The 27,732-nt window shown below is 44.6% G+C and overlaps 1 protein-coding gene across 1 annotated transcript in view; it reads left to right on the top strand.

Moving 5' to 3' along the window:
* Positions 1-24,537, top strand: part of LOC121558599 (ER membrane protein complex subunit 2) — a 66,779-nt gene extending 42,242 nt beyond the window's left edge. The window contains exons 6-11 of the mRNA XM_041871988.2: positions 4,563-4,648; positions 5,022-5,081; positions 8,018-8,099; positions 8,339-8,449; positions 11,530-11,634; positions 23,974-24,537. Of these exons, the coding sequence (XP_041727922.1) occupies positions 4,563-4,648; positions 5,022-5,081; positions 8,018-8,099; positions 8,339-8,449; positions 11,530-11,634; positions 23,974-24,060 (531 nt within the window). The 3' untranslated portion in view covers positions 24,061-24,537. The remainder of the gene's footprint in view (positions 1-4,562; positions 4,649-5,021; positions 5,082-8,017; positions 8,100-8,338; positions 8,450-11,529; positions 11,635-23,973) is intronic.
* The last annotated feature ends 3,195 nt before the right edge of the window (positions 24,538-27,732 follow it).

Below are 27,732 nucleotides of genomic sequence, written 5' to 3' on the forward strand. Positions count from 1 at the left end.
AAATAAGATCTGATGCAAACAATTACCTTCAGAACTTTGAACATCCCACGGAGCACCATTAAATCCATTATAAGCTGGGCTTTATGGAAGAGTGGCCAGAAAAAAACCATTGCTTAAAGAACAAAATAAGCAAACATGTTTGGTGTTTAACCAAAAGGCATGTGGGAGACTCCCCAAACATATGGAAGAAGGTACTCTGGTCAGGTGAGACTAAAATTGAGCTTTTTGGCCATCAAGGAAAACGCTATGTCTGGCGCAAACCCAACACCTCTCATCACCCCGAGAACACCATCCCCACAGTGAAGCATGGTGGTGGCAGCATCATATTCATGCACGCTCAAGTTTTCTTTATTTTTTTCTTATTATTTGTTTCTTTCACAATAAAACATATTTTGTATCTTCAAAGTGGTAGGCATGTTGTGTAAATCAAATGATACATATCTAGCAGGCAAACATTTAGTTGTGAATTCCATACTGTAACTAGATCACCTGGCGCGTGCTGCACATCAGTGAGTGACTCACAAGGCTCCGGTCTCTCGTCGTTGTGTGCTTGTAAACAAACACCACGTGACTGGGGACTACCGGTAAGCTTCATAATGAAGAATAATGTGGCAGGTGAAATGAAGAACGCAATCTTCTTTTTCTCCTAACGTATTACACAAGTTGACTGCAGGTATTTACTTAAAAAGTAACTACAAATATTCAAATGTGTAAATAAAAAAACGTTAAATAAATAGTCTTGACAGTATTGAAAAACCATCCCGTGGCCATTTCCAAATACCCCGGTATACGGTATATACGCTATATACCGCCCATGCCTATGCACTACCCATAAAGCATATTTAGAACTTGTATTATTCAGAATCATAAAATACCGTCAAATACTGGCATACTGTCAAAAATTAGAAAAATATTATATTTTGGCCTTATCGCCCAGCCCTAAATTGACCTTGGAAGGGCAGAGAGTAAAATCAGCCTTCGCAAAGGACAATGTTTTAGGCAGACTTTGCTGAAAGTCTACCGGGTTCGGAATTATCAAAGGCTTTCTAGGAGCTCTACCTATGACACGTAATAGTTTACTTAATGGATAAACTAGTTCAAATATGCATTGCCCTCTTCATTCTTTGGGTAGTGAGATCTTCTCCAATGGGAAATGGGAGGTGCCTTGGGAATAGTACCCTTGTGGGAATGGTGGGTACTAGTACTCGCCAGACAATCAGAGCAACACCCAGGCGATGTCCTGGAATGGGATCACTCCGTTTCCTGATCTCCAAAGGCTGGGTGGATGTCACCCGGAACACCAGCGCCCTTTCGGTTAAACCTGAGGGCGGGAATGGAAACAGGTCCTCACTGTCCCCTGGTGTCCTCCAGACCAGCTTTTTCCCCACCAACCTGTCCTGGCTGGTGAGGGTGTGGTGTGGATGGGGGCTGACATCATTTAGGTCACCTGTCTTTACATTTCCTTTTTACATTTTAGTCATTTAGCAGACGCTCTTATCCAGAGCGACTTAGTTAGTAAGTGCATAAATTTTTAATACTGGCCCCCCATGGGAATCGAACCCACTACCCTGGCGTTGCAAGCGCCATGCTCTACCAACTGAGCTACAGGAGGATCTCCTCTGATCCCAGTCCAGCATGTTCTCTAACATGTTCTGTACAATGAGGGAGGGGATGTAGCTCAAAGAAATGGCGGAAAATTGGCGTTCACAGCAAGGACTTGTGAGGCATCCCAGCATGCCGAGCTGGAGATTGGAAACTGAGCTGTTGTAATTACAGGCTGTGGAATAGATGTGGTACCCATTAACCAAAATTGTTGAATCATCAGAAATTGCTCAAGGTTTCTCTGCCATGGTGGTGTCCAAAGAATGTGTCGAACTCTTAGCCCTTCCATAGTTTTATTGTGTTCCAATACCTACAGCAATGATCTGGCGAAATTCTCGTCTGCTTGCGTAAATGCATTTTTTGTGCTTTGCTCGTCTTTTTTTCTTTTTCTTTGAGAACTTTGGCTAAAAGGCTATAGCCTAGTGTCTGTCTACCACATTTTCATACAAAAGGTAACTTAATTAATTATTCATTTGGAGTCCAAATGACACTGTGGATGATTCATCTGATAAATGGAATTCCGACCCTCATTTCATCCTAATTGGTGTGTAGAAACATAGCTAGTATTTATTGAGAAAGCAATTGAGGTCGCTGAGAATCCCTTACTGAGGTTGGCCTAGAATTGTATGCAATTAGAGTGTAGGACAAGAGAGTTTTTACAGAGGTCATGATACGCTCAGATTTCTACTGAGCTGAAACTAGATCCTGTTGAAATTGAAAATATTGGCTCTTTGCAGCCTTTATATTTAGGCACTATTTAGACAATGCTTCTGTATTTGATTTCTGCATGCCTTAGTAGACTTTGATTCCAAGTAATACATGTAAAACTCCCTCAGCTCTTAGGTATTTGAAACATCTGTAATTTTTTTTTTTTTACTGTACACCAATGTTTTACTCTGAATGTTTTAGTGTCGTTGTTGCTTTTAATGCAATAATACCTTAATCTACTAGCTGTTTCACAACAGCGGCACATTGCGTCGTTCATGGGCCCCCCCCCATTTTTCTCTGTATTCTTCTCTCTCGCCTTCATCTCCTCCCTCCATCCCCTCCATTCTCAACCCCTCCATCTCTCCCTCCATGTATGTTATATAACATTATTATAACATAGGCTATCTAGGTGTCCAGTGTAGTCCTCACAGTCAGAGCCAGGGGTGATTTAAACAATCCAGTGCTCCACTCTGAGTGCTCCTCGAGAACCCTAATTAAAAAAGAATCATGACAACGGCGGGATTATCCCTGCTGCCAGGTTCTTCTGGACCATTAGTTTGGAGAGGGGGAGAGAGCAAGAGGAGGAGCGGTTTGGGAGAGCTCCGCATTTAATAAAGTTCCGTGTGACTCCTTCGGGGCTACCAACTTCCATATGTTCTGAGCGAGCCCCAAGTGGTTCTTTATCAGGAGAAAAGGACTGGGAAAGAAAGAGAGGAAGGGGGAAAGAGAGGGGTGTGGGGTAGGCCTACAATTGCAAGATCCACACTGAAATGAGGTGTTCTGACAGATTTTTGGTATCGGACAGGGAAAATCCATATGTTAGCAATTTGGTTAGAAGTGAGTATAAATTCCTTAATCTCACATAGCATCAAGCCCCAGTAGAATATGGTCCATGTAGAATAGTGTGATCTTTTGAGGAGATATGTGTTTTATGGGCAGAGGGGGGAGAGAAGAGGAAATATGGTTGTTGTGACCCCCCCCCCAATAATACAGGTCAAGAATAATCTAGATATTTATTAGAAATCGCTGACTTTAGGTTAGTGTGTGTGCATGTGTCTGTTCGCGTCTGTGTGTTAGAGTAAGCACCATAGCCAGGCTGTAGTGCAGGTCCCTGTCCCAGGGTGATGGATAAGTGGATTTATTGTGACGGCGGTGTCAGTGGATTCCCAGATTTATGGCCGCTCAGACGTGACTCATGCACAGCCCTCAATGGCTTTGGTTATGAGTGTGGGAGAAAGGAAGCCCCACTCAATCAAATGCCAGTCCATAAATAAAATGGGCCATGGCAGGCAGGGCAGCACAATTCTAATGGCAACAGCAGCCCGCTGTTAGGTACTCACACACACACCAAAACGCCGCCTGGAAAAGTCAGAGGAGCGGGCGTAATACTTTCTGATTCAGATTGATGAGAATCTAATCCACCTTAAGGTCACTTCACCATCAAAATGAAAAAAAACGGCAATTGGAGGCTGATGTAAGTTAGCTAGGCTTCAGAAGCTCATTCTGAATGCGCTGGCCGTTGGGTTTGGGGTAAGGCAATGTTTTTCCCACTTAGATGGGGATGACTCACCACTTTATCTCAGCCTCTAAGCTCACACATGCCGACTCTCAAACGTTTACTCATGATTTGTGTTCTTCCTTCCACAGATATAGCCTAGCTAACCATTACCTCTTATGAGATGCTGGCACATCAATTTAAAGTTGCCCCATAACAATATCAATAATAGTCGCCTTAAAAGGGACATCAGCATTTTAAGTAACGAGGCTTCTCACCGCTGTGGAAGAACTGTAACAGAAAAGTGCTCAGTAAGGCTGGTTCATGCAGTCAATATCTCTCTCCTAAATGAAGATATCACTTAACTGAAATGAAATTATTTGGTACTGAACATCACCACATCACATCAATGCTGTTGGCTGATGATTCCGTAGAGAAAATGTAAAATCCTGATTCCCACCACTCCAGTCCTCCACTCCCAATAGACTTGGCGTTCTTTGAACTCATGGTCCCTATCCCCAGGGGGATCGGCCAGGAGCAGAGGCGGGTAGCTTTGACCAACATCCCAAACCCCACCACCTCCCCAATTTCCACCTGAGCACAGTTCCAAGACTCCCAGACTCATTTAACACATACCCTCCTCCTTTCTTTCCTCTCCCTTTTTATTTGTGTGAGCACTGAGGAGAACCCCTCTCCTCGGACAAACACTTGAGGAGCTAAGACCTTACTAATCCTCTGTTGATGCTGATCTCCACAGGCGGCGAGGAAGAGGAAGATCTCCATTCTGAAGGCCCAGGGGAAGAGTGCCGAGGCCATTCGCGAGCTCAATGAGTATCTGGAGCAGTGAGTAGTGTTTTACAAGAGGATTTGGACGACCTCCTCCTCATTCGCACCTCCCCTGGTCTTTTTAATTAAAAGGGGGTTTTCATTCGATTTGAGCCGGGCTGGGCCACAACCTGTCCATGAGACCCCCCAACCCTGCTCAACCCCCCATCTTGGGAGCTCTGCCTGTCTGCCCTGTCCGTCTATGTTAGCCTAGTTATATAATGCCATGATTTGGATTGATTTGAAACATTGATATTTCAGCTGTTGTACTATACATTAGAGAGGTTATTGTTGATGATCCTCTTGCTAATAAGGTTCTAAATAGCATGGTGTGATGGTGATGAAAAGCATACTCAATGGGAGACTCCCTACATTTCTCACTTTTTTACAGGTTCGTCGGGGACCAGGAAGCGTGGCACGAGCTGTCGGAACTCTACATCAACGAGCACGAGTAATCATCGCATTTCTTTATCACATTCATTTAACTCATTACCCTACGTCACTTGTGATGAATTTACCCACATTGTTTTTACTGACTTATTCCAGTGGTGAGTGCTGTGCCAGCAGTGTGTCAGCACTCCCTGGTGTCAAGACCTGGAGGCGGCACCTTATCATATCTCCCAGGGGCATCTGTCAGCTTCTAACAGACTCAGGGGGGTGAGACAGAGTGGGGAGTGTCTGTAAGCAGTAACTCCTCTCCTCTCCCAGTCTCGGTGGCTGAACTGACGGCTTGATCCCAGAGAGGATGTATTAGGATGGGCACAATGGAGAGGGGCGGTGAAATGCCTAACTCAGCCAGGGGTCTGCTTTGAGCCCCTGTCTTTGTTTGTCACATGGAGAGGAGGGTAATAGGATTTTGTCCCTAAGCCCCCCACTCATACGTATGGGGGGTAAGACAACCCCCTACTGATATCTCTGTTGCCAGGGGTAATTGTCAGCCTCCCAAAACAAGAGCATTGCAAGAAATGTTTTTGTTTTGTGTCACTTTTTATCCCTCCTTAATTGTCTTGGGGGCTTAGGAGTCAGGGAAGCAGCCGTCTTTCACGGAGGTGTGTTTGTGTGTGTAAGCGCTCTGGTGTATGTGTGTGGTTGTGTGAGCAGCACACCGGCTCTGCTGTCACCCTGGCAAGAGGGCAGTGTCTGCAGGAATGTTTAGCGTAGTGAGAGGGATGCTTATTGGATATTTCATGTTTTTGTCCCGAGGGGCTTTATTGCTGTAGTAGCGGGAGGAAATCCAGGGGTGAGCGGATTATCTCCCAGTTTAGCCCAACTTTTCTAATATCACCCCATTCACTCCCCGAGCCCCTTATCTACAGGCGTGTCAATTTCTTTTCTCTTTTCTGTATTTTGGGTTACAAACGCCCTTTTTCCCCCTCCCATCCTCTTCCGGACAGCATGGCATTATCGCCTCTCTTTTCCACAGAGAGAGAGGGAGGGAGAGTGGCTGCAGAGTGATTCCCAGGAGAAGTTGGTGGCACTTTCTTTCCAGAGCCAGAAAAACCAGAGGCTGATGGAGAAGAGAGGAAGAGAAATAAACGATTCCGCCCTCACTGTGTAGCACCCCGCAAGCTAAAAATATACAAATCACTCACGGATTCTCGCCTGCCATTGTTACATGGGTCTACAGGCATCAGTGTTCAAACATTATGACAGTAATTAATAGCCTAACACAGTGGAAACTTTCTTTGAATAATCCTCATACTGCTGAGGGATATTCGGACGTTATTGAGATTGCGCCTTTTTGTTATTGTTGCGTTGAACCGTTGAGATGCTTCGACTCATTGAGAATCATCTGAGCTTTTAGTGCTGTTGAATTAGTCTTTATTTAACTACTGTCTATTGGTTCAGATTGGCCTGGTCATCCGACAGAGCATGATGACTTTCTGTGGTCAGTTTTCACAGTCTAATGGCGGAATCTTGATCCGTTTGCCCAGTCTAGTTGGGAAAAAGCTTTGGGCTGGAATTCAGTCAAACTGTGGTATTACAATTGGTAGCACCAAAAACCAACCATTGTCTGGTTTGGTGTTCAAAGAAAACAAAGCAATTGTGTGAGTCATACTAACAATGCTACCACCCCGAGCTAGCACCGTGGTCTCTGAGCCCAGGCTTAGGGAGTTGGAGCTGAGTGGTGGTGATGATGGGTGGAGATTGGAGGGTGCGGTACTGCAGTCAGCCAGGCCTCTGCCTGGTGATGGAGGCTGCCTCTCCTCTCTCCTCTCCGCTGCAGGCCGGGGCCACTGCAGGAGCACATCTGAAAGTCTTTATGGGGAGGAAGTGGTAATTGTAAGCAGCCCCCCAACCTTCCAAATACCCCGATCTCTCTCGCTCTTTCTCTCTCTCTTCTCCCCCCCCAGTTTCTCTCCCTCTCACTCCAACTCGCCCCTCGCTCTCCCCTCCACTCTCATGGTGTGGCTCTCTGTCTTTGAAGTCCTTTAAACAGACTCTAAATGGGCCGATAGTCTCTTCATGTCGTGCGAGGCAGCATTTGGGCCTGTGTTCCCGCCAAAACACCCAACTTGCGTCAGTGTTTTTTTCCCTCCTCTCTCCCTCGCTGGCAGTGAAATGGCTACAAATTAGCATCCATATCTTGCGTCATTTAGGATCCCACAAGCACCATTTTGGTTTTTCTGCGCATTTCCAAGCGCTGATACAGCATATGCTGGATCACGTACAGTCTCTCTACACTAGAATTGAATTCTGTTTTTTTGTGTGTTTTGTCCGATTTGGTTTAATAGCCCTGTTTTAGTGTTCTGGGGTCATATGGTTTATGTAGTCTGTCAAGGCGTGGGAATTGTGTGTGGACTGTGTAATTCTGACTGTGTGCGTCTGAGTGATAAACTTGCCTTCCCTTGGACGGGTCCCCTGAAGGGGAAACTGTGTATTAGATGTGGAATGGCTGCAGATTAGCGTGAGGTCAACAGCTCAGCAGTCTGCTGAGAAGTGATCTCATTTGAGTAGGGCACAGTGTGCCAGTTCCTACTGTAGCGCTGACCTCAGGAAGGTATTTAACTACACATTACCAGAGTGAAAAACACATCCCCAGACAGACAGATTGATCCTGTGTGTCTGGAGACCCCCGCTCTTCTCCTTTTCAATGTTCCACTTTCCAAAACTGAAGAGTTTCGCCAATATAGACATAACCACATAGGCCACCAGATCCCCTTAGTCTGCATCTTCCTAGATCCAAACTTGCCAAAATGTACAGTAAACCAAGGCAGCAATAGAACTTTCTGCAGAACAAATGTACACTCTCGGATTGGAATGGGTAGACTACATCACAGATGAAATAGAGCACATTTCCCCCCCCCCTTACTATTTTAAAGCTGAAAGATTAAATGTCCATCGCTAGTAGTCATCAATCTATTCATTGTTCCCTTGTTTCCACAGCTATGGAAAAGCAGCTTTCTGTCTGGAGGAGCTGATGATGACCAACCCTCATAATCACTTGTACTGTGAGCAGTACGCTGAGGTAGGTATGACTCTCTGCATGTCCGTCATCATGCGGCCTAACTATGGAATGATGTTTCCCCCAGCCCTCTACGTGAATGCTCCCTCTCACATGGAGGAGCCGGCCGCTGCACTTAACGTCAGTGGGAATACACGCTCATGAATGTCGAAATGTTTACACGGCTTGTCATGTCGTGCTTATTCAGATGCCATGTAGCCATTGCGTAAGACCCCCTCATATTTTAATGCCTTGTCTCATAGGTGAAGTACACCCAGGGGGGGCTGGAAAACCTGGAGCTGTCCAGAAAATATTTTGCCCAGGCTCTGAAGCTGAACAACAGAAACATGAGGGCCTTGTTCGGTCTGTATATGGTGAGTTCAAACGTCTAACCGTCGCATGATGAAAGGAGCGAGGGAGGGGGTGAAAGAGCAACAAGTCATCCTTTTTCTCCTGTGGTTTGTCAAAATGTGCAGGCCTGCTACTGGCTTTGTGTAGTGACCACAGAGCCCAGCTTTCAGACAGGTCAGGTCAATGCTCACTCAGTGGGTAAACCCCCCGGCTTGAAAAAGTCTGCCCCTTCAAGCTCTTTATTTTGGTCATATTATCCCTCTAGGCTTTTGTACGGGACCTTTTTCATGTTTAGGACCAACATGACTAAAATAAATAAGAGCAGTGGCAGTACGAAAAGGGGAAAGAGAGGGCCACTGCGTCTCAGTCGCAGGCAGCCCCCAGCCCCGTCCCAGGTTAACGTTTTGATTTCGTCTGCGCCAAATGCCCCCCTTTCATCTGCATATTTATTTAAACAGGAAGTTGTCTGTTAGCACCAATGCATCATATGTAAGTGAGTCCTGACATAAGAACACAAACGGAGAGTGCAGGAATAAGGGTGGGTGGATGGCCAGAGCAGAGAGAAGCAGCGACACAGGCCTTCCAGTGTTTCCTCTCACAGGGGTTCAGGCAGTCAAAACATCTCATACCCGGAAAGGGGCACAACCACTGGATCCGTTCATGGTCTTTGAAGGGATATCTTCACTTTTATAGACTAACCTTTATTTTTCTAAAAGTAGTCTATGGGGTTAAAATTAGCTAATGTTAGCAGTGGCTATTTAAACATATTCAAACCGTAGATGACTGTCTCTCCTTGCCCATAGACTACTTTCAGGGTAAATGGAAAAAGGAGTCGGGAGAGGCGAAGGTCGAGGGCCATGCGTCCTCCGAAACACGACCCCGCCAAGCCGCACTGCTTCTTGACACACTGCTCGCTTAACCCGGAACCCAGCCGCACCCATGTGTCGGAGGAAACGGCGTACAGCTGGTGACCGAAGTTAGCGTGCATGCGCCCGGCCGCCACAAGGAGTCACTAGAGCGCGATGGGACAAGGACATCCCAGCCGGCCAAACCCTTCCCTAACCTGGACGACGCTGGGCCAATTGTGCGCCGCCTCATGGGTCTCCCGGTTGCGGCCTGCTGCGACACAGCCCGGGATCGATCCCGGATCTGTAGTGACGCCTCGCAGTGCCTTAGATCACTGTGCCACTCGGGAGGCCGTAATTTTCTTTTTATGCACTTTTCTCTCTACACATTGATAAGAGCGATTGATAAGCGCTAGGTAAATGAGTAAGCCGGGGATTGTAAATATAAATGACAATTGAGTTAGATCTATTTCACCATGCCACCGTCAGTTATACCCACATACATTTAGAATTGTCACTTAAGTGTTCCTTTCCTTACATTTTGCATCATTCCATTACATAGTTAGTTTACCTTTCTTTCCTCTTTCAGATTTGTGTGGTTGTTCCTGAGGATCGCTAGCAATAGTGGATCATATTAGGCTAACGTATTACAAGTTGTGCAATCATTTGAGACATGTAGCCTATTTGAATCATTCTGGAACGCAGACCATACGTAGCAGTTTAAACCTGGAGCCTGGCGCACGGTTCACAACGACTGGACTGTTCTCATTACAGTTCCATGATTAGTGTGGATTGTTAGGGTAGACTTATTGACTACTGTTCAACCCCTACTGTACACTTTTCTCACCTTCCAATACTTCATGGATTGAACAATTTGATTGTCAACTTTCAGGATGAATCGAACCACTGTATTTTTGATTTACCAATATATTTTGTGCGTATAGGCTCTCCAAACCTGTTTTTTATTATTATATATAAATACTTTCCTAATCGTAGATAATATACAAGATCAGAGTTTTTTTTTACATCTTGCAATTGGTGCTGAAAAGGAGACAAATATCCGTGTATTTAGGCCTACAAGGCTTTGTTTCACTGATCCCTATTCTGAACCGTTCTCTCCATATATTTTAGTGAGTCTGTCGAGAAAATTCAAATTGAAGGTACACCAAATTAAAAGGGATGGCTTTAGATAAATGTACTGAAAACTCCACGAGAAAATCTGTTGGGCAGCAAGTGGGAGGGTTTTCAGTGGTTGAATTAAATGTATTCAGCGCGCTCAAGGGAACCATGCCTGCAAAGCCCGTTACGCACCTGCATAAGGTAAGTCTGAATACCAACTACTGAGAAGTGTGTAGGAAAGGCATACGTAGTTACACAGAGGTCTTTATGTTCCTCTGTCAAATCATCCACTGCCACTTGTATTTTGGCCTAACGCTGGTTTCAGGTTTAAATTTGATCATAAAGTGTGTCCAAGTTAGTTCCTGACATGGGATTGTGCTAAGGCAATGACTTTCTAACCATTTCATCTGATTCTGGTTGACAGTGAAGCTTCATGAACACCACCGAAGGGCAGCTCCTCACCGAAGAGCTATTTGATTGGTTCTGCTTAGTCGTTCAGAGCACCTGGTACAGCTTAGTCGTTGGTAGCCGTGACCGCTGTGAGGTTAGTTAGTGCTAGTCAGTGCCGTGTCACCGCACTAGCGGGGATCCTCTCTCACGGAGGACGACGACATTCTGGGGGGCAAGGTTGATTGGGGTGTAGTTAAAGTTTCAGCATGTCCATGGGACACCTTTGAAGTGCTGCCCGTTTAAGCCTAGTGGGGTTTGCACTGCGGAGACGATGGCAGTAGCATGGGAAAGACATGGGTTTTGTGGTTCTGAGTGGAGCTGAGACGAGCGGAGAGCATGATTCACATCGCGCTTCGCTCTCCACCGCACTGCGGGTTCCGAAGACATGCCGGGCCCTGTCATCACCGGCTATCTATGGTGTTAGAGAAATTAGGGCCCATTAAGTGACACTGCACACGGGGGCTGGGACATTAAATAAAACACTAACTTTTTCCTCTCCTGTAAACGTTTTCTTCACGTGTCGTAGGGCCAATTTTTGTCGTCCTGCCCACGGTGGAGTTGGTTGCACATTCATCTCAATTATGCTTTTATTGCAGTTTCGCAATGTGTTTGATATGACGACACCTTTCTTTCCTCTCCTCTTTCCTCTCTCCCCTGCTTTCCACTCCCTTCTTCTTCTTTCCGTCTAGTCGGCAAGCCACATTGCTGCCAGCCCCAAAGTGAACGCCACAGTGAAAAAGTCCAATGTGAAGTATGCTGCTTGGGCTACCAATCAAATCAACCGAGCCTATCAGGTGAGTTACAGAGGGCAGGTGTCAACTTTAATTTTGAAAGCTACACCATTTACATTTTAGTCATTTAGCAGACGCTCTTATTCAGAGCGATTTACAGTAGTGCATACATTTTCATACTTTTTTTCGTACTGGTCTCCCGTGGTAATCGAACCCACAACCCTGCCGTTGCAAGCGCCATGCTTTACCGACTGAGCCACATGGGTCCTTTCCCACTTGCCTTTTCCACTTAACTGTTCCTATACGACAAGGGTAGTCAGCCCTGGTTCTGTAGTGCCACATGTACTTCATGTATTTGATTGAACATTTCTGCTTTAGACCAGGTGAGATTAATCTAGCCAATCACTGTTGGTGAGGTTATTGGCAGAATTAGGTGTGGTGCCTAGGGCTGTTGTGGAGACCATATTCATCAAAACAGTATCATGCTTTTAAATCTCGCTGTTAGGCTACATTTTTTGACCTCTCTGTGATGATCAATTTGAAGAAAGAAGTTTAACAAAAGGTTGAAACTGAGTGAAAAACATGGTCGTTGTGGATGTCGTTTCAAAGTAGTGCTGTGGCTGTCACAAAATGTCGTCAGCCGGTGATTGTCAAGCAAATAACTGTCGGTCTCACGATAATTGACTGTTAATTAACATAAACACATTTAACATCTCCTGGCTTCCACACAGCCTACAACCCACTGATGCAGACCTTTGGAACATCTACATTTAAAAAAGTCTATAGCCTACACCTTCACAATAAATCCATTATTTATTTTAGACAGGTCTAAAGAAACATGATATGAAGAAAATGTAGTCTATTTCAGAAGAACAGAATAGCATACTCTGAGTTGTCCTTATGTTAGGTCCGGATCTGGCTATGCCATATGCCTGTGGGCTACACTAGTTCATTTAGCAGACAAGATTAGCTTAGAATTCCATTTAATTATTTTCTATGATTTTATAGTATGAAGAATACAATTGAATAAAGCTGAATAAAATAGAAAGGATATTTTCTCCAAAGGATTTGAGGGAGTACGCACATACGGCTATTCTGTGTTGAGCGGTTAACAAAGAAATATGTCCTCCTATATGCTTAATTTAGAGTTATTAATGTAACTTTAGTTGTTCTACAAACGTTGGGCTATATGTTTAGATTTTTAATACATTTTAAGGCTGTATGATGCAATTCTAATTATGACTTGAAAAAAGTCACTTGAAAGGCATGAGCTCTGCTTTGTTTTTTGCGCAGGCTGTACACACTTCATCAGTCTCTATTTCACAATTTGAGAAGCACTTGATAATGCCATGAACTTCACAGCGGCATCCCCTTTGTGTGGCCATAATGCACCCTAAGAAAATCCATGCCCTTTGCAGCACTTCTCGCTGAGTGCTGCCTGCTCCGATGCATCGCTCACTCACACGGCTCTCCATCACGTGATTGGGTCTTTCTCACAGACTACAAGTGAAGACAGACATATCAGGGACGCAACTGCGCGCGTCCTTATCCAATTCAGAGGTGCATATTGAAGATATGACCACAAATGTGATTATGTATGTAATGCTTTTATTATAAAGGTGCATTTTTATGGTGAAAATGATCATCCCCAACCTTGAAACTCACGCGCTACGTACAGTATCTATGCAAGTTAGGCTCTACACCCATTTGTAAAGCGGATTAATGTGCTTCATTTTAATAAGTTATTTGGCCACTTTAGTTGTGATACACATCTTATCAAAACATATAGGCCTATGAGCTAGGCTACATGAGGTGTGCGACTATGATTTGAAAAAGTCACACACAAAAATATTTGTTTCTTGCCTTATGCTGGGCATCATTCACAAGTGATAGGCTAATATTGTCACCCATCAGACTATTCTTGATTTAATCTTGTCTTTATATACATTTTCTACATTGTAAACTCAGCAAAAAATGAAACGTCCTCACTGTCAACTGCGTTTAACTTAACATGTGTAAATATTTGTATGAACATAACACGATTCACCAACTGAGACATAAACTGAACAAGTTACACAGACATGTGACTAACATAAATTGAATAATGTGTCCCTGAACAAAGGGGGGGGGAGCAAAATCACAAGTAAGTCAGTATCTGGTGTGGCCACCAGCTACATTAAGTACTGCAGTGCATCTCCTCATGGACTGCACCAGATTTTCCAGTTCTTGCTGTGAGATGTTACCCCACTCTTCCACCAAGGCACCTGCAAGTTTCCAGACATTTCTGGGGGGAATGGCCCTAGCCCTCACCCTCCGATCCAACGTCCCAGACGTGCTCAATGGGATTGAGATCCGGGCTCTTCGCTGGCCGTGGCAGAACACTGACATTCCTGTCTTGCAGGAAATCACGCACAGAACGAGCAGTATGTCTGGTGGCATTGTCATGCTGGATGGTCATGTCAGGATGAGCCTACAGGAAGGGTACCACATGAAGGAGGAGGATGTCTTCCCTGTAACGCACAGCGTTGAGATTGTCTGCAATGACAACAAGCTCAGTCCGATGATGCTGTGACACACCGCCCCAGACCATGACGGACCCTCCACCTCCAAATCGATCCAGAGTACAGGCCTCGGTGTAACGCTCATTCCTTCGAAAGATAAACACAAATCCGACCATCACCCCTTGTGAGGCAAAACCGCGACTCGTCAGTGAAGAGCACTTTTTGCCAGTCCTGTCTGGTCCAGCGACGGTGGGTTTTTGCCCATAGGCGACGTTGTTGCCGGTGAGGACCTGCCTTACAACAGGCCTACAAGCCATCAGTCCAGCCTCTCTCAGCCTATTGCGGACAGTCTGAGCACTGATGGAGGGATTGTGCGTTCCTGGTGTAACTCGGGCAGTTGTTGTTGCCATCCTGTACCTGTCCCGCAGGTGTGATATTCGGATGTACCGATCCTGTGTAGGTGTTGTTACACGTGGTCTGCCGCTGCGAGGACGATCAGCTGTCCGTCCTGTCTCCCTGTAGTGCTGTCTTAGGCGTCTCACAGTACGGACATTGCAATTTATTGCCCTTGCCACATCTGCAGTCCTCATGCCTCCTTGCAGCATACCTAAGGCACGTTCACGCAGATGAGCAGGGACCCTGGGCATCTTTCTTTTGGTGTTTTTCAGAGTCAGTAGAAAGGCCTCTTTAGTGTCGTAAGTTCATAACTGACCTTAATTGCCTACCGTCTGTAAGTTGTTAGTGTCTTAACGACCGTTCCACAGGTGCATGTTCATTAATTGTTTATGGTTCATTGAACAAGCATGGGAAACAGTGTTTAAACCCTTTACAATGAAGATCTGTGAAGTTATTTGGATTTCTACAAATTATCTTTGAAAGACAGGGTCCTGAAAAAGGGATGTTTCTTTTTTTGCTGAGTTTAGAATAATAGTGAAGACATCAAAACTATGAAATAACACATATGGAATCATGTACTAAACAAATCAAAATATATTTTATATTTGAGATTCTTCAAAGTAGCCACCCTTTGCCTTGATGACAGCTTTGCACACTCTTGGCATTCTCTCAACCAGCTTCATGAGGTAGTCACCATGGAATGCATATCAATTAACAGGTGTGCCTTGTTAAAAGTGAATATGTGGAATTTCTTTCCTTCTTAATGCGTTTGAGCCAATCAGTTGTTATGTCACAATGTAGGGGTGGTATACAGAAGATAGCCCTATTTGGTAAAAGACCATGTCCATATTATGGCAAGAACAGCTCAAATAAGCAAAGAGAAATGACAGTCCATCATTACTTTAAGACATGAAGGTCAGTCAATCTGGAACATTTCATGAACTTTGCAAGTTTGTCGCAAAAACCATCAAGCGCTATGATGAAACTGGCTCTCATGAGGACCGCCACAGGAAAGGAAGACCCAGAGTTAGTTCTGCTGCAGAGGATAAGTTCATTAGAGTTAACTGCACCTCAGATTGCAGCCCAAATAAATGCTTCACAGTGTTCAAGTAACAGACACATCTCAACATCAACTGTTCAGAGGAGACTGCATGAATCAAGCCTTCATGGTCGAATTGCTGCAAAGAAACCACTACTAAAGGACACCAATAATAAGAAGAGACTTGCTTGGGCCAAGAAACACGAGCAATGGACATTAGACCGGTGGAAATCTGTCCTTTTGGTCTGATGAGTCCAAATTTGAGATTTTTGGTTCCAACCGCCGTGTCTTTGTGAGACGCAGAGTAGGTGAACGGATGATCTCCGCATGTGTGATTCCCACAGTGAAGCATGGAGGAGGAAGTGTGATGGTGTGGGGGTGCTTTCCTGGTGACACTGTCTGTGATTTATTTAGAATTCAAGGCACACTTAACCAGCATGGCTTCCACAGCATTCTGCAACGATACGCCATCCCATCTGGTTTGCGCTTAGTGGGACTATCATTTGTTTTTCAACAGGACAATGACCCAAATCACCTCCAGGCTGTGTAAGGGCTATGACCTGGCCTCCACAATCACCCAACCTCAACCCAGTTGAGATGGTTTGGGATTAGTTGGACCGCAGAGTGAAGGAAAAACAGCCAACAAGTGCTCAGCATATGTGGGAACTCTTTCAAGACTGTTGGAAAACCATTCCAGGTGACTACCTCATGAAGCTGGTTGAGAGAATGCCAAGAGTGTGCAAAGCTGTCATCAAGGCAAAGGGTGGCTACTTGAAGAATCTCAAATATACAATTTGTTTAACACTTTCTTGGTTACTACATGATTCCATATGTGTTATTTCATAGTTTTGAAGTCTTCACTATTATTCTACAATGTAGAAAATAGTAAAAAATAAAAACCCTTGAATGAGTAGGTGTTCTAAAACTTTTGATCAGTAGTGTAAAGGCATATTTAATATAACTCTTTACTGCCATAAGGGGTTATATACGTTGCTTATTTAGGCATTGACAGTTAAACATGTAATAAGCAGTTCCTTGCTCTGCATGTGCGGGCTCTGTCGGGAGAGTGGAACCCTGCTGAGCCACTAAAGCCCACGTCTTGACACACTCAGCACTGTCTTTCCCTCCTGGAGTGCTGGGAGGGTTTCCACCACAGAGGCACGGCATGGCTTTGTTAGTAGTAGTATGAGTGTTGGGTCTCTAACACGTTGGGTGTTGATTAATCAAGAACACTTAACTGTGTTAGTTTTCCAACACTGTGGGTGTTGTCAATCATTCAGTCAGGCACACTTTACAATGTTAAGCTCAACACTGTATTCACATTTTAAGTGTTTCTATTTGGTGAGTAAATGCACAAGGGAAAATAACATGTGTGTTTGGTCTCCACTCTCAGACAGAGCCAGAGCCACACCCTTATCAGCCAGGGAACAGGAAGAGGCTACCGGCGGGCCCGGCCAGCAACCTGTTGGGCTGTGTTTGTTTTAAGTTGCCTGGTAATGGCAGGGGCAGCAGAGCAGCGGGACCCCACCCTGCGTGTGAGAGGAAAAATGACAGGGCGCAATGTTGACTTGACTCTTAACTCTGACTCAGAGTTTTTTTTTCTCCTCCTTTTTAAATGGGTCCTGGGCTATTTGAAAGGGAGCCGCTGTGGATCATTGTGGGCCTCCGCAGGGCTGGCCTGGCTGCTGTGTGCTTGTGCTGACTGATTGATGGGGGCATTAAAGGGCTGCTCGTGTCAGCCATCCCGCTTTTATGACCCGCTGTACCTGGTGATTGTCATACCTCAGTGCGAGAAAAGGCAGCAGGTGAGTGGTGTTGTGGGAGCAGACGTCACTATGGGGTCAAAGCGACTGGGGCAAGGCCGTTAAAAATTTTACTACTGAAAACGGAAAGAAAGGGCCCGGCAGGGAAATTAAACAGAGTGACTCCTACATAGTCACAAGCAGGTAAGATGTTTTGATGTCTATATAGTATCAGAAAGAGCAGATTATGCTGTTTCCAAATCACCTATCCTTGCCAAACAACTTAACAATTACCCATTGGGTCGACATGAACTTTGATAAAGGCAGCCCTCTGCACCTCTATGATTCAGAGGGGTTGGGTTAAACACAAGACACATTTTGGTTGAATGCATTCAGTTGTGCAACTGACTAGGAAATGTGTCTTGCGCATTTAACCCTAAACTTTCCCTATTTTAGAGTATAACTTTTTGGCAAAATTACCACGATTACATGCGCTCCCCATTTGCACTAGGGATTAATATTTTCCTTGAAAATCTACCGAGTTTCAATACCGGGAATAATTCATAGTTATCAGATTTGGCTGGAGGGAAGGAAGGTTGTGCCAAATCCTGTCATTTGTAAGGAACCCAGAGTAGAGGAACCCGATGGGTTATCAGAAAAGTACCCTGGAGTGTTCCCAGCGTGTGCTAGTTTTGAGGAGGATGTCAGCGATCCCACCATGGTCGATCTGTCCGAGACGTTTATGGGTGATCCTGATTTCGGTAAACCACCTGAGTTGACCTCTCCTTTGAAAACTCCAAAGATGAGCGAGTTTGTAGGACCACTGAAGGAAGAGAAGGTTCCTACAGTTGACACTTTGATGTTTAGGAAGCAGCTGATTTCGGAACAGAGTAAATATGTTTCCCTCTCCCCTCTTTTTGCTGAGATATGTCCAAAGGCGGAGTTTGATGAAGTTAGTGTGCGTTACTTTGACAGAGATGGTATTCTAATGAGGATATGGAGTTCTCGTATCTTACTCTTGTAAGTAAGCATTTCACGGTAAGGTCTACACCTGTTTTATTCGGCGCATGTGACAAATAAAATGTGATTTGATTTGATCATGTTCGCTGCCACTCGTTTCCCTGAGGCCATTCCACTAAGGAAAATCACAAGAGGAAAGTTGGTATGTACAGTGGGGAAAAAAAGTATTTAGTCAGCCACCAATTGTGCAAGTTCTCCCACTTAAAAAGATGAGAGAGGCCTGTAATTTTCATCATAGGTACACGTCAACTATGACAGACAAAATGGAGAAAATAAAATCCAGAAAATCACATTGTAGGATTTTTAATGAATTTATTTGCAAATTATGGTGGAAAATAAGTATTTGGTCACCTACAAACAAGCAAGATTTCTGGCTCTCACAGACCTGTAACTTCTTCTTTAAGAGGCTCCTCTGTCCTCCACTCGTTACCTGTATTAATGGCACCTGTTTGAACTTGTTATCAGTATAAAAGACACCTGTCCACAACCTCAAACAGTCACACTCCAAACTCCACTATGGCCAAGACCAAAGAGCTGTCAAAGGACACCAGAAACAAAATTGTAGACCTGCACCAGGCTGGGAAGACTGAATCTGCAATAGGTAAGCAGCTTGGTTTGAAGAAATCAACTGTGGGAGCAATTATTAGGAAATGGAAGACATACAAGACCACTGATAATCTCCCTCGATCTGGGGCTCCACGCAAGATCTCACCCCGTGGGGTCAAAATGATCACAAGAACGGTGAGCAAAAATCCCAGAACCACACGGGGGGACCTAGTGAATGACCTGCAGAGAGCTGGGACCAAAGTAACAAAGCCTACCATCAGTAACACACTACGCCGCCAGGGACTCAAATCCTGCAGTGCCAGACGTGTCCCCCTGCTTAAGCCAGTACATGTCCAGGCCCGTCTGAAGTTTGCTAGAGTGCATTTGGATGATCCAGAAGAGGATTGGGAGAATGTCATATGGTCAGATGAAACCAAAATATAACTTTTTGGTAAAAACTCAACTCGTCGTGTTTGGAGGACAAAGAATGCTGAGTTGCATCCAAAGAACACCATACCTACTGTGAAGCATGGGGGTGGAAACATCATGCTTTGGGGCTGTTTTTTCTGCAAAGGGACTAGGACGACTGATCCGTGTAAAGGAAAGAATGAATGGGGCCATGTATCGTGAGATTTTGAGTGAAAACCTCCTTCCATCAGCAAGGGCATTGAAGATGAAAACGTGGCTGGGTCTTTCAGCATGACAATGATCCCAAACACACCGCCCGGGCAACGAAGGAGTGGCTTCGTAAGAAGCATTTCAAGGTCCTGGAGTGGCCTAGCCAGTCTCCAGATCTCAACCCCATAGAAAATCTTTGGAGGGAGTTGAAAGTCCGTGTTGCCCAGCGACAGCCCCAAAACATCACTGCTCTAGAGGAGATCTGCATGGAGGAATGGGCCAAAATACCAGCAACAGTGTGTGAAAACCTTGTGAAGACTTACAGAAAACGTTTGACCTGTGTCATTGCCAACAAAGGGTATATAACAAAGTATTGAGAAACTTTTGTTATTGACCAAATACTTATTTTCCACCATAATTTGCAAATAAATTCATTAAAAATCCTACAATGTGATTTTCTGGATTTTTTTTCCTCATTTTGTCTGTCATAGTTGACGTGTACCTATGATGAAAATTACAGGCCTCTCTCATCTTTTTAAGTGGGAGAACTTGCACAATTGGTGGCTGACTAAATACTTTTTTTCCCCACTGTATATTAAAGGAGTTTCCCCTTGAAATCAGACATGTCTGTGGTAAGGACAACTTGGTTGCTGATTGTCTTTCAAGGGTGGGCATTCAATGCGTTTTGTGTTTAGCCAGTGTGTAGCCCTGGCTCACAATTTATTTTTACTGCACGTTTTGGAAATTAGTTGTGTTTTGGTTGCGCTCGTTCTAAGGGGACGAGAGTTATGGAAGCAGATGTGAGTTTTACGAAAACTTGTGAGTTTTAGGCAACTACAGAAAGAGAAATAGAGGTGGCTGTTTTGTCTTGTATTTAATTGTTGACAGCCAGTGGTGGCAATGTTTATATTGGAGAAGTCGACGCATTTAAGTAGTGATTCATTTAAGTTGGTTATGTTGTCCAATGGAAGTTGTTTTCTGTTGGTGATGAGAGAACTTGTCCAACAAAAATATAGGATATATTTGTTGTCTTAAGGGGGAAGGTATTACAGGTTTTGGTTTTTCCATTTATGTTATGAGGTTGGACTTTAGCACATATAGCTCGTTAGCACGCAGGACGTATCGATTGATGTCACCTCGTTAGTCAATATGTGTTACACCTGTTTTGGTTTGCTTCCTGTCTAAGTTTGGTGTGGATTTTTCTTTTGTTTGCCTCTTAGTGGGCAAATGTAGTGGGGTGCTCATGGTGGGTGTCTTTTAGGTCCCAGTTGTTGTTGCTATGGAAATTTCAGTGGAGACCCAATGACTGTCTTTTAGAACCCCTCCTAAAACTCCACCTGTGACTCTTTGGTAGTTCCCCCTTCTGTTTGAGCGACATTTTTGGTTTTCTTGCTGGGTAACGTAACAAATAGTCCCAGTATATAAATCAAGATATGGTCACTATGCCAGTGACCAAAATTACATTATTGTGAATTGCGAAACAGGCTGTTCATAAATTCCGAGCATTATCATGTTCCTCAATTAATTCAGCACATTTTAGCAGTAGGCTGTCTCGACACAGAGGCGCTCAGGACGCACAGAGTGTATCCTGGAAATAGCTTTGTCGAGTCATAGCTCTCGTATGGGCAGCAAGTACGAAACAGTGCACATTCTTTTATAGCCTATAGTGTAGGGGTTTCCTGTAGGGTTTATTAACTGCATTCGGGGTGGCACGTGCAGTCAGGCAGTGTCAATTGTGCGTGTGCTTTGAATTTATGGCGAATTTGTGTGAAGTTAATATGCTAGGCTAAAGGCTTCCATGCGAGAACCAGTTTGGATAATGTGCTATTAAATTTTTGGTAAACTGCTGCTGTGCATGTTGTGTATTTTGTAGAATTGCATTAGTGTCAACATTGGGGGAAAATGTTGTAATGTCCCGTGTCTTGTCATTTTGTTTTTTTCATGAAATGTGAAGTGTTCCCAGGACAGTCCCAGTATCCCGCTTACCCATGTTAATCCCTAGCGTGCATTCTCAACAATCAAAGCACAGTAATATATTTAAACTCGAAATATGCAATTCTGTTCTTTTGAAATGCATTTTCTTACATTCATAATGTTCCTTAAGATCTGTCCTTAACGAATTAATAATGAATGATCTTTGATGGTTTGATGGATTTTAACACTTGAATTGTGACATTTTTAGTGGTTTTTCGTTTGTACATATACCCTACAGTTACATAAACTAATGAAATATAGACAGTGTAGCCATATTTTTTTAGGTCATTGATTAGTCTTTCTCGAGTCAGATTGTTCGAGTTCAGGGTTGGAGTTAATACAGTCCCCTCACCTTAGGCAGGTGAGATAATTGGCTGCCTGGCTCTGTGGTTGGGGATAATGGGACATTAGGGAAGCACACAGCAAAACGCGCTGACCATCATCAACTCCCCCTCACCCACACCACACCGCCCCCACACCACCGCTTTAATACATCTGCATGAGTCACACTCTGAAATTACTTCTTTGCCAAAGGTACATTTTCACCAAGTTCCCTCTCTATGACACACTCTGAAAACACAGTTTTACCCCATATGGAAACATTATATTGGATATGCATGTGTGTGCATATAGTATATGAACAGGTTCATAAATGGTTGACAGCAAGCCCCGCCTCACTATTCCGATAATAATGGATTGTATTTATATAGCCTAATGCTTTTCCAGGTTCTCCAAGTGGCAGCGCTTTACATTTGTATGGTGGGAAACTCACCTTGTCTAATGTGGATTTGTATTAGAATATACACATTTACTGTAAAGCACTCTGCTATTTAGCAAACTGGTAGAAGCCAGATAAAGAGGGTTAGGATTAGTTTGGGATTGAATGTTGGTCTATAATGAGGAGCCAGAGCATCTCCGGAGACCCATCGCTCATTCCTGAGGACAGGCCGAATATGCTCCTCTCTGTGTCCAGCCAGAAATGGCACATCAGCCATGTGGGAGAAACAAACGCAGTCTCTGTTTCAGCACAGGGGGTTAATGTGGTTTTCATAATGCTTTTATTGAGAAAAGGCCAAAGATATCCTCCGCTGCGCTGCTCTGACTTGTCTGTGTGCTCTCCGCCCAGCAGCAGATGTGGCCTTACACACACACCAACCCTGCTCTCAAGTCTTAGGACGCTTTCCCCGACGCTGCTGTCCCTGTGCCCAAATAGCAGTTATTGTAATGGGAATGAGGCGTAGTCTACCGCACAACTCACTAATGCCAAGTGCCTGCGGTTGTTGTTGCAGGGGGCACATGTCCGAACTCCTAGCCTAGCGTGGCTAAATTAGGTTCTCTGTTAGGGACAGGGCCGAGAGGAGAGTTCCGATAATAGCAGGGCTGATTGTGGTTTAATTGGGAGATAGAGAGGTCTGAGGGGCTGTGTGTGTGAGTCACAGAGGAAGTCCAGTCTGGCCCGTATACACACACACACATACACAGGGAGAGAGTGGGGCAGAGAGAGAGGGGGGCAGAGATTAGGAGCAGTGGTTTATGGGGCTGTTTGGGGCTGTCCAGACGTGCGGCCGTGAGACAATGAGTCATCAGGACATCCTGGCCCTCCCTCTCTCACCTCTCCCCCTCCTCACACACAGACACACAGCTCTTTTGCAACAGGCCAGGAACATCCCTGACTCCAGGTGGTGCTTCTCTTCTCTTTGCCCCGTTAGTCACTCTGGAATTGCCCATGGCCAGTCTGTCTTCATCATGGTGCTTCATCTGTTTCTGTCAGGTTATCATTCTAGGTTTGTAAGGCTGCTGATGTGACATTCCAACGTTGCCCTATTATGCTGGTTTTGTGGAGTTTATATACACTGAGTATACAATACCTTAAGAACACTTGCTCTTTCCATGACAGGTGAATCCAGGTGAAAGCTATGATCCCTTTTTGATGTCACCTGTTAAATCCACTTCAATCAGTGTAGATGAAAGGGAGGAGACCGGTTAAAGAAAGATTTTTAAGCCTTGAGACAATTGAGACATGGATTGTGTTTGTGTGTCATTGAGGGTGAACGGGTAAGACAAGATTTAAGTGCCTATGAACGGGGTATGGTAGTAGGTGCCAGGCATAACGGTCTGTGTCAAGAACTGCAACGCTGCTGGGTTTTTCACGCTCAACAGTTTCCCGTGTGTATCAAGAATGGTCCACCACCCAAAGGACATCCAGCCAACTTGACACAACTGTGGAAAGCATTGGAGTCAACATGGGCCAGCATCCCTGTGGAATGCTTTCGACACCTTGTAGAGTCCATACCCGGACGAATTGAGGCTGTTCTGAGTGCAACTCAATATTAGGAAGGTGTTCCAAATGTTTGGTATACTCAGTGTAGTTTAGTCTGTTGTCTGCAGATTGAACTGTTTTGACCTGATGTGGTGAAGCGTGAGATGGGGCTATGAGGTTATTGTAACACTGTGAGTGTGCGATAGTGTGTTGGCTTGGCTGGCTCTCCCTCAGCCAGCCCTGTGCTTTGGCCTCTTTAAAGATGTGATGAGCTGATGTTTTCTCTCTTCTCTCTCTGTCATGCAGCTGGCCGGTCGCGGGACGAAGGAGAACAAATGCTCCGTGAAGGCCGTGGAGGAGATGCTGGAGTCCATGCAGATCACCATGTCCTAAGCCCCACCCCCAACTCTTACCCCCCCCGTTCTACATGGCTCAACAAGGCAGCTTTGAGTGCACCTTCCCTTCCCCTACCCCCTCCAGACTCGACCACCACCACCCCTATCCTCCCCCTGATGATTTAGAGCAGGACTGCGTCTGAAATGACACCCTACGCCCTACATAGTGCCCTTTATAGTTAACCCAAGCCCTATCTGAGCAAATATAGTGGACTATATAGGATATAGGGTGACATTTGAGACATAGGCCAGGTAGAGGATGCTTCCGCAGTGAGATCAGGGACTGAGATGTGAGTAGAGAAGAGAGTGGCTGTAATAAATGCTAATTTAAAGAGAGGGCTTAGACACGTCTGTATGCAGCTAGGCCCTCCGAGATTTCCATATGTCTGTAAATGAAATGAAACGTTTTTATCATAACTATTGGTTTTTTTCTCTGTCAGTCCATCCAGATGTCTTAATAAAGGTTTGAATTGTTCGCAGTCTGGAGCAAATTTTCTCATTTCAGTGGGTTGGTCTTTAGGTTTTTCCTGGGGTCTATTAGGTTTTGTGTATAGGCCCAATCTTTCTTATCAGTACATTGGCTCAACTGATCATGATAACGGCAGATTCATTACTTTTATGATAATGATGATAAAATCCTCTCTCTGTAAGCTTTCTCTGATCTTATGGTGATTGAGCCGCTCTACCCCACCAGTAGCAACAGCAGAGCAATCAGCAACACTAGAGCTGTCTGCTTAAGCCATTATCCAGTGAGCGGGAGAGAAGCATTCTCATTAAACGAACAGCAGCGAGGCTAAAGGCCTTTGCTTCTCACACTGGATCCAGCTGGGAATCCCGCCCTTCAATTACCCAGACACCATAAGGGCTCTGTAACTGCAACGCGTGGCAGCGCGGGAGAACACCTCTGTCATTTCAGTTTAGGGAGACTCAGAGCACACGGACTGGCTGCCAGTAATTAAAACACAGACTAAAATCAAATTCATGAATCTGGGAACATTTATAAATGAGGGGGGAAAAATAGATGTTAATGCAGTGAAAAGGAGGTCTGGTTTCCTTATACCACACTCATTTGTGATTGTCGGATCCGGGCTGGTCCAAATGAATGTCTTGTTTCTCGCTCACCCGTGCAGGGTCAGCTGGTACTTCGATCGCTTTTTGTTTATTAAGTCGCAGCAATTGTCTCATAATTTCACTCGCAGACTGATGGAAAAGTTGAGCGTTGAGTTTATGGCCTTTTTTGGACAGCTTTAGGATTTAAAGAGGTTGTGGAGCTCAAAGCCGAAGTGGAGAAAGACATTTTCCCCCCAGTTTTTAATACCATGGTCAGTGTATGATGTGTCTGCATTTGATTTTGCACACCAATCTGGCAGAATTAATGAAAGCCAAGGGACTTTTTCTGAGCATAAACTGATAGTGGTTACTTTTACAGGAATCGCTGAATGTAAATTACGCATTTGAAGAGCAATGAAGGATGTTTAATTTGAGAGAGGATGTAATTTACTTGCCAACCCAGGCAATTAGGCCTGTTCTTGTGGAGAAGGTAATTAAATGCCTGTAAATGGTCCATAAAGGCTGATTGTCAATCATAGTGATGTGTGAATGATCAGTTCAAGGCATTGACATGTAGACACTGTCCAATAGTGTCTGATGCAATAGTGCCATCTGTAGTCTGGAGGTAGAATTGAGAGAAATTCTGGGAATTCAAGGAAGAAGTTCAGAGAATATGGAGTTATGAGCATCTCAGAATGCAAGGTTACATTCTTTCATCAGATGTTCTTTCCTACACGTTATCATACGATTGAAGTGATAGCCTATCTTGATAAACATCTTATATGCAGGGATCATGATCAATTACAGACCCATGGATATGGAAAGGGTCTAATTAATAATAAGTCTGTCAAAAGACAGAAATAACATGACGCATAGAGGAGGTACCTAATCATGTATAAATGCACTCCCACCAGGTCAGTTGCTGTGTTCACGTGCTAGTCAGAACTAGGAAACTGAAATTTCCGACTTGCTAACTGGTTAAACGTGTATAACTACAACCAGGTAGCAAGTTGGAAATTTACGAGTTTCCTAGTTCCTACTAGCACGTGAACGCGGCAGGAATATTATATGCAAGTGTCTTAGGCTGCGTTTCCACTGGCAGCCCAATTCTGATTTTTTTGCCCAATTCTGGGAAAAAGAGCTGTGCTGATTGGTCAAAAGACCAATTAGTGGAAAAAGATTGGAATTGGGCTGCCTGTGTAAACGCAGCCTTATAGTCCTTTTTTGTTTGTTTTTTCAAATACTTTCCAATCATGGTAATGTACATAGAGTCAGCTTCAGTCCACTGCTATGCACCACACACACACAGCAGTGTGAATATTCCCAGACAGACCAGCAGCAGGAAGGGAAACCCAGCCTGCCCTAAACTGTTGGCTCTGCTCAGGGGGTTACAAAGTGCAGTGGATTAGCCATTAGTGTTGCCTGTAATCCCTTATTCCCAAAGAGATTAGCCTGAAGAGGGCTTGCTAGTGTCTAGGGGCTCTATTGGATCCAGGCTCCACGGTGGTCAGGTCAGCTGAAGTGGATAAGGCTCTGTGATGAGCTTACACTGTGACTTAGCCGTCCTCGGCCAGAACATCAGTTAAGATCTGGATGATATGTGAACTCCGCTAGCCACAGATTGGACGTCTTGATCGGGAGCGAGAGACACGATTGGAATACCTCCAGAAAATAACTCCTGAACCATGCCAAACATAAAACCTTTTCTTTCTTCTTTTTTTTTACCAAAGAAATCCACGCAGTAAATCATATTGCTGCCAGGCTTGGAGAGAAGGAAAAAATGTATATGTCATCATTAATGTGAACAATGAGTATGAGTGGATGTTCTCTGTCATGCGACGCCGTAGAAGGTGTTGACTCTGGGACCGGGGCGAAAGCCGGGCCAGGGTGTGGAGGATGAGCAGGGGCCGGCCCCATCCATGGTGCGGACTGGAGAGAAGTTTCCCAAGGTGGTAGTGGAGTGGGTGGACGGGGGAACGGGGAACCCATCCGTCTCTTTCTGTTTTGGGGGGGAAGAGAACAGGATGAGAGTGCTAAAGATGGATGAGACATGCGGTGCTAAATCCTGCCTTGTCCAGTCACAGAGTGAGAGCGTGGTGATGAGAGTGTTTGGTTCGGAGCGGAGACCGGGATCAACGAGTATGGATCGCTCAAACAACACCTGACACAGTGGAGAGATGTCAGGGGCTCGTCTGCCAGACACACACATGCCCACAGATGCAGATGGTATCTAAATAAAAGGTGTCATTGGTGTTACTCAATTTAAATGTGAGCAAAATTATATCACTTTAGTAAATTATTTTTAAAGGGTCAATGATCTTAGATTTGAGCTTCTGTGGCCTACGAAAATCCTCAATTACCTAAAATGTGTCATTGGTGTTACCGTCCTTAGTGTTACTTCACCTACTGGTGGCACAATGTTATCATAATGGTACATTTTATGTAAAGTCATTAAGCTGCCATATTAGTTTAGAATGAGAAGGAAGATGCACCCAAATACATTTAAATAAATAAAACATTAGTAAAGAATATGGTTATTTTCGGTATAAAAGATAGGTATCACATAACTTTCCACATTGGAAAAGAAGAGATTGCTATTGCATAATAAAATGAAACTGTG

This window comes from Coregonus clupeaformis, unplaced genomic scaffold, assembly GCF_020615455.1.
Source record: "Coregonus clupeaformis isolate EN_2021a unplaced genomic scaffold, ASM2061545v1 scaf0155, whole genome shotgun sequence".
NCBI lineage: Eukaryota > Metazoa > Chordata > Actinopteri > Salmoniformes > Salmonidae > Coregonus > Coregonus clupeaformis.